Source organism: Triticum urartu, chromosome 7A (genome assembly GCF_056163025.1).
Source record: "Triticum urartu cultivar PI428250 chromosome 7A, HENAU_Tu73, whole genome shotgun sequence".
In the NCBI taxonomy this organism is placed as follows: Eukaryota; Viridiplantae; Streptophyta; class Magnoliopsida; order Poales; family Poaceae; genus Triticum; species Triticum urartu.
In genome coordinates, this window is record NC_141879.1 from 588,036,661 (window position 1) to 588,044,182 (window position 7,522).

The 7,522-nt window shown below is 43.0% G+C and overlaps 1 protein-coding gene and 1 long non-coding RNA gene across 2 annotated transcripts; both read right to left on the reverse strand.

The window, feature by feature from the left end:
* Positions 1-1,428: 1,428 nt before the first annotated feature.
* On the reverse strand, positions 1,429-6,135 carry LOC125524159 (uncharacterized). Its single transcript, XR_015609627.1, has 2 exons — positions 4,035-6,135; positions 1,429-1,788 (listed from the first exon to the last, which is right to left on the reverse strand). It is a non-coding gene; the product is annotated as an uncharacterized LOC125524159 (long non-coding RNA).
* LOC147960571 (uncharacterized) lies at positions 1,526-4,036 on the reverse strand. The gene is made up of 3 exons (XM_087537495.1): positions 3,012-4,036; positions 2,463-2,523; positions 1,526-2,374 (listed from the first exon to the last, which is right to left on the reverse strand). Exons 1-3 carry the CDS (start codon positions 3,212-3,214, stop codon positions 2,231-2,233), a joined length of 408 nt encoding a protein of 135 aa, XP_087393621.1. The 5' UTR covers positions 3,215-4,036; the 3' UTR covers positions 1,526-2,230.
* Positions 6,136-7,522: the final 1,387 nt, after the last annotated feature.

Consider the following 7,522-nt stretch of genomic DNA (forward strand, 5'->3'; position numbering starts at 1 on the left):
TCTTGTTGACATGTTGCAATTAGACATGATCCATCGTGATGGATAAAATGCCTAGAGGGCGGTTCTAAAAAAACCACTCTATGCCTACTGCGACCGACGTATTGTCGAGAAAATGCTCACGACGTGCATGCCTAAGTCTTGTAAAACACCGGATATTTGTTTCTCATTTCTTTTCATTTTCCCTTTTGGATTTAGGTTTTCATTTTTTTAATTCTAATTATTTTTTTGTGCTTACCTTTTCTGGACCTGAACATACCCTCCCCCCCCCCCCCAAGGTACATGAACACATATGCATAATTTGTTTTCTCGCGGAATATTTATATCTATATATGAATTTGTTTTATAGTATAAATTTTTGATGCTTTTTAAATTAAATTCACAGAATATTTTAATAGTATGAACATTTCAAAAAATCATAATATATTTTTCCCTTGTCCTACAACATACTCCCTCCGTCCCCTTATTGATCAAAGTATTTATTTTCTAAAGAGAGAAAAACAGATCCGTAAATGGGCCGACCCAATTAGGAGAGAGCCCACCCAACCGGGGGTGCGGTCGGTCGTGTCTCTCAAACCCTCGTCTCTTCCCCCGACCCCCAGACCCACCCAGACCCAGAGAGAGTCGCCACCGCCGCCGCCGCCCCCGCCCCCGCCAAATCCAAATCCAAATCGAAAGCAATGTCGCCGCCGGCTTTGACCACGGCCGCCACCACCATTGCCATGGCCGCGGGAACTGTGGAGCTGGTGAGGGGCGCCGTGGAGGCCATCTCCCACCTGACTGAGAAAAAGTGCCGCAAGTGCCGTCGCATGGTCAAGAAACGAGAGCTGGTGAAGCACTTGGGAGGACCATTTGTAAGTAGTAGTAGTAGTTGGATCTCGATCGATCGAACCCCCCCCCCCCCTCTCTCTCTCTCTCTCTCTCTCTGCTTGACTCCATCCATCCATCCATATGTTGTGTTGGTCACCTCCTCTCGGTTGGGATTGGGTGCAGGGACGAGTACGAGAAGCTGTATGCTACTGACAAGGAAGACCTGGAGCGCAAGATCGAGCGTTTGTATGTGAAGCGACCCCCTCCCTCCCTACGTCCTCTGTTTGTTTTACAAGACCAGATTGGCTAACTGCGTTTGCCTTTGCGTGCAGGGAGGCTCTGGAGGAGAGGCTAAGAGAGGATAAGGCAGAGCTCCTGCACAAGCTTGAGATCATGTGCGTGCGTCTAGCTTGAATCATTCCCCTTTTTTTCTTGTTTTTCACCTCCCAAGCAAGGAGTGTGACTGATTCTTGTTTCATCAGTGACAGGGATCACAAAGAAGATAAGAGGCGTCTCATCAAAGATAAATCTGAGCTTAAGAAGGAGCTGGTGCAAGCCAAAAATGAGGAGGCCCGGCTCAGGGCCCTGGCGCTCTCTGAAATCAGGATCGAGTGCGACCTCTGCAACGAAAATGTGCTTGCCAAAGACCGTGAGTCCCACATCGAGATTCACAGGTAGCTTAGCCCTGTCATTCTGTTCCAGGTTTTATACACTAGGAAAAATCAATCTGTGATTTATTTTGACATAAATAGCACCTCCTGTCTGTTATGAATAACATCCATGTGAGTGCAACCTAAATTACAACCATCTCTACACCTACATTTTCATCTCTGATATCAAAATTGCTTTGCTTGCACCTCTGCAGAACGGAGCGTCGCTTGTTAATCAAACACCTTTCAGGGAAGCATTTGTGAACACACCATCAAGGTAAAACCAAACATACATGGCTTGTACCTCCTCTTCTTTGCTAAACTGGTGCAGCTGAAACAAAAAAATACTTGTTTTTAGCCTTATCAACTGAATGTCCTAGCTAGGAATAATACTAGTGATTGGCTTTCAAAATGAACAAGAGAAACTAAATTTGCGCACCAAACATGTTTATTTATCTACACTTTCACTATGTGGAATTGCATACTAACATACTACTCCCTCCGTCCAAAATATATAAACCAAAATATATCCAATAATGTTGTGAAGCTTAGCTTTGTGAAACTGCTCGACCATGCTAATATATTTAATAATGTTGTGAAGCTGACTACCAATTTGATGTGAAGCATGCTTCATATTTAGTACAAACTAGTTAAGGACAGATGCCTATTTGCTAAAATGGTGCTATTGACGGCATACTCTTGCTTTTTTGAGCTCTCTATTAACTGAGGTACAACTATAGTAGTGTTTGACTTTTCAAAATGAAGAGCAGAAATTAATTTTGTACCCCCAAACAGAGATAAACAAGTTTATTAGCTGACATTATCCAGGGAGTGCCAGGCACAAACAAGCTTCTGAGAATGCATTTTGTTAAGCTGGGTTCAACAATGATGGAATCAGTGTAACCTGTTTGATCATTTCATCTTATTTTACCTTGTGCTGCACATCATCATCCACATCTGGCGCACAATGTGAGAAGAGAACATAAATGAAGTAGCATAACTTACTGCCTTTCTTTCTGGTGCTTGCAGGAAGCAGGTATAACATGCAGATGAACGCTCAAAGATGCTGAATGAGTTGAATAAAAAGTCTTCATTCAAAACTATTCATAAACTGTTAAAGAAATTTTGAGCATGTTTGCTATACATACGAGAACGTAGACCGAGTGCTAGTAAGTCATGGTCCATTTGGGGTGAAATGTTCCTAATTATTAATTGCAGAATGTTGGTGAAAGCTTTAGCGTTAAATTAATTTCATTAGTATTGGGATGTGTATGATTTCGTTACTAACTTGATGCCAAGGGATGTGGTTCAAAAAGTCAACTTACAGTGACCAGCAGTCTAAAATCAAGATTAAGCACTGGCTCGGGTAAAGCTGCACTCCCCTAGCAGAGATGCATCTAGACCATTTGTTTGACTGGGTTTTTTTGGTTTATTTCTACAACCCGGCAGCTGGGTTAGTTGATTTGTGCTTATCCTTGTTTGTAGAAATAATTGTCTTTCTCTTGAGAAGGATAGCAGTAGTAGGCAGGAGGGTAACATAAAACGATTACCTAGAGCCCACGGGTCATAAGACACAAGACATCATATGTTGTGGCACTAGCAAATTCATTTCGCGGAGTTGCAGGTCGCCTACATATACCTGGACATGGAAAGGGGTAGATCATATCATAATCCAAGGTCCTGATGAACACACACACACACACACATGTACAGTAAGGAAATTGCAAAACTGTTGCCTCTGTGTGAGAAATCTCCATGGATGTACAGAGTGTGTGTGTGTGTGTGCGTGTGTGTGTGTGTCTAAGCTGCTACCCCACTAGAGCACGTGAACAACTTCCATTGCGCATCCCCGAAGGATGAGCAACGGAATGGACACACCAGATTTTTTTTCCTCTGTTCGAGTTCTTCCATGGGGCTACTTAATCACATATCCCAAAGAAATGTTTCATACTCCAATGGCTTCCCTATGAGCCAAGGAATCCAACAAGATGCCAATAAACATGCATATATGTACAAGGAAATTGAAAAAAAGAAGCACAAATATGATAGCCTGCAGCATGAAAAGACACATAAATTTTGGTAAATTATTGTGTTTTTGTTCCACTAGAATATAAAAATCAAGATCTTATTACTTGGTAGAAACACAAAAATACTACTCCCTCCGATCCATATGACCTGTCGCTCAAACGCATGTATCTACTGCTAGATACATCCATTTGAACAATAACTAATATGGATCGGAGGGAGTACCAAAAATCAAATAGAAGGCCCTACACTCTCTCATGAGCATGAGAGCATCTGCCCTTTCATTCACTAACTAAAACAAATGCTAACTAATTACTCCCTCCTCAAGCATCTCTTCTTTCACATACATTTTGAGACCTCAGCAGTTTGGCAAAATTTAATAGATAGAAACAAATAATATCAGTAAACTGTCTAGTCAGACCAAAACAACATGAAAAAAGTTAAAGGTTTAAAATAAATTCTGTATCTCAGGTACTTTTTTATATTTTTTGGATGAGAAACTATCATGACAGAGTAGGGGAAAAAGAGAGGAATTGACAATAGAACGATTACCGAGAGTTGACTATGCATCAGGATCTAGACACCTTCACAAGCAAGAAGTCAAATGCAGCAGCAGCCCGCCTGTCACGAGCAAAGCAGGGCGGCTATGTGCCTGAACAAACAATTGTTGTATAGATAGCAACATCATATCAGAACAGGCCAACATCAAACCTGAAGAACTGAATGAATACACGTACAGCAAAGGAAACTGAACAAGAAAAAGATGTCCATGGATCTATCTGTCTAGAGAGATAGAGAAGGAGTGGACAGCCTCCATTCATTCATTTCGAGTGGACAGCTTGGGCCATGTGCACACATCCCCAAAAGATGAGCACATACTTAAAAAGTAAATAAACCCCACAAGCAAATGGACGATTTCAAAGTGCACCAATCTCTCTGATAGAACCACGCCTGCACAACGGTTATTAGACACGTATAAATATTGTTAACTTATGTAACTTGATTAAAAAAATCAAAATCCTAAGAGAAACACATACAAAATTAATTTGTTGTTAAAAGTCAAATCAAATCACAAGCAAAAGTATCACTTGCATGTTCTTATGCTAAAAAAACTCACTCTCGTCTGTCCCATGTCTTAAATACTAGATGTCAAATTTCTATTTATTTTCCCTTTGGTACATGGACTAAAGGAAAACTCTGTTTCTTTTTTTCCTTTTCTTCTTTCCTAAACGAAATAGACGCACCAAAGAAAATTTTCATACTCCAACTATTTTCCTCTGATTCTACTACGAGTAAAGAAATATGAGATCATTTAGATCACTAATCTAAAATGACTAATTAAGATTACTCTAGCATAGCATTGGACACCAAGTTTTTTAATCTTAGCACATACCCTCATATCACCTTAGCACCAGTGAAAAGTGGACTATAACAATGAAAGCAAAGAATGTGAGGATTGGTGCTTAAAGATTAAAAGGCTTTAGCGACACCGCTAGGCTAATAAAATGTATGGATTGTCATAGTTCTCTGTATTAATTCGGATGATCCATAAAAGTGGTACTAAGGGGTGTGGAAAAAAAACTCATCAAAGAGTGCTTTATAGGCCACCAAAAGTAAAGGAATTGCAAGAAGAGGTTTGAGAAAAAAATTCTTGAAAAATAATAGACTGCATGAATTCTTGGGAAAAATCCCAAAGAGTTTGATATCCTTTTAGGAAAAATTCCCACAGATCCAAACACCCTAAAAACAGTATTCCGGTGAATCTTCTGAACAAGGATTTTTTTTTTTGCTTTGTCATCCGCTGATATACAGAAGATTAAAAAAAAAACTATGCACACAGCTGGGATATTCGTTTTGCTCGATGGATGGGAAATATCTGTAATATTGTAACATAAAATACAGACAGATCCAACCTGCAAGCCAAGACAGAAGAAACATGGCGGTAAACAAGGATGGATTCGTGAGATGCGACTCGTTTTCTTTCTTAGATTATATTAGAGGGGGCCGGGGATTAGATTAGATTAGATGAAAGAAGAAAGAAGCTAGCCTAGCAGTAGCAGAGGACTCACCCACCCATGAGACGAACAAGCGCTAGCTGGGGGAGCCCGGCCCGGCCGCCGTGAGAGTCTCCGGGAGGCACCGTACCTTGACCGTGCTGTTTCCCATCTGGACATGGAGGGGAGGTACGTTGCCGCCGTCCGGCCAGCGGGCCTGCGCCTCGATCTGGCGGGGCCAGATGCCTAGATCCATCTCTCTAGCCATCGCCATCGCCATGGGAGAAGGGTGCACGGTGGCAGGGGGTTGGTTGCAAGGAAGGAAGGGTGAGGCCATCGATCGATCCTTCCGTGGTGGCAGGCAGTTGGAAGGAGGAGGCCGGAGATCTGAGGAGAGGAGCAGGAGAGAGAGGCGGCTAGGCTAGGCTAGGGTTTCCCTTGTTGGATCCAGGCAGCAACGAGAAGATAAGGCGCATCCAGATCTGACAACCGATTTAGTAGTACGTATATGACAAAAGTTAATACGTATGGTGGGTGGCAGGCAGGCGCATGCGCATGCGTGGGGTTTCTCTTTCTTTCTTTTGCAATCCGTATATGGGCACGCACGGATTTTCACGTCATGCCTGACCTGACCGACCGCCTGACTGACTCGACCGAGGGGTGGCCCAACCAAGTAGCAAGGTCCGCTTCCATTCACATTTCACAAGCCATGATAAATACTCCCGTTCAACCCATAATGTTTTCCACCCCTCAAAAAAAAAAAAAAACCCTCCTCCTGCTCATTTTCTTTTCTTCCGCCCGTAAGAGCAACTCCGGAGTTCAAGGCAAGCACGTAATCAACTAGCCAGTGAGCTACAGATTATTACTGGTTTAGATGTATATATGGTGGTCTTATATATCTTTTAGGTAGAATTGATCTGAATAAAAAGTTATGCACTGCACGCGAGCGACACTTTACCTTCAAGCAATTATTTGGCACACTGGCCCATTGAACCAGACGTGTCCTTTTACAAACCGGGGGTAAAAACCAAGTCGTCAAAGGATATTTGCAAAGTCTACTGATTTCCATGCCGAATACATTGGTGAAATAGAAGCGATGACCAAAAGAATAGAAAACCGGGTCAGACATTTCATCGAACACGTGAGCACACGGTGAAAATATGGAGGAGTTTGACATACCGGGAAGTCGTCCGGTTGCGGCAACCTTGTCCGGTGGAGGTGTGAGTTGTGGTGTCCGGTGGCGAAGCCCTGAGTTGAGATGGCGGGGGAGCACCGATACCAGCGGAAGTCCGGTGACGGCAATGCGGAGGAGGGTGAACAGAGAAGATCAGAGTGTTGCTTAAGCAAGGAGAGGGGAGGTGGATATGACCGAATTGACACGGGCACCAGCGGTCAGTCCTACGTGGCGGGTGTGCCCAGGCAACAGGCGCGTCCGAGACTCCCCATATCCGCCCCATATATGGCGGAATATGGGGAGTGCCGGCCAGTCCGGATGTTTAGGCCAGATATGGGTAGCCCGGTTGGGTGGCATTTTTTTGGTCCGGACAGTGACCGGGCAGCTCGTCGGGGCATCTAGGGCTAGTACGGAGGATCCAGTTATAAATGCTCTTAGTAAAGAATACGTCCTAATTTATAGTGCCTAAAAAACCAGCTGATGGGCGAGTAGATGAGCAGTAGGGCTGTAAAAATGTGAACATGGAGGCACACCGGTTTGGTTTCAAAAATTATGTGAAGAAAGAACAAGAACAATTCTATAAATGATATAAGGAGACTATGACTAATTAATCAACAAGTAATTGTTGGTGGACTGGCTAGCCTCTCTAGGTCAATGTTGTGTTGTCTTTGGTTCGAGTCCCGTCGGCTTCACTCGATATTTAATTCTTCATTTTATTTCTCTATTAGCACTTATATGTGGGGTCCGCACTTAGGCTGCTTGTAATGGGAAATACCATATATTATTAATTGTATGATACTACTTATGATACTCCCATTACGACCAGCTTTAAGAGAGCACAGGCCCAGACTAGCTGGCTTGCCAAGTAAACA

Excerpts from the sequence above, each read along its gene's own strand:
- LOC147960571 (XM_087537495.1), bottom strand. The coding sequence starts at position 3,214 with ATGGAGATTTCTCACACAGAGGCAACAGTTTTGCAATTTCCTTACTGT. Across the intron at positions 2,524-3,011 it reads TGTCTTATGACCCGTGGGCT|CATCTTTGAGCGTTCATCTG; the intron begins CTAGGTAATCGT and ends CAACTCATTCAG. Across the intron at positions 2,375-2,462 it reads AAGCACCAGAAAGAAAGGCA|AATGATCAAACAGGTTACAC; the intron begins GTAAGTTATGCT and ends AAAATAAGATGA.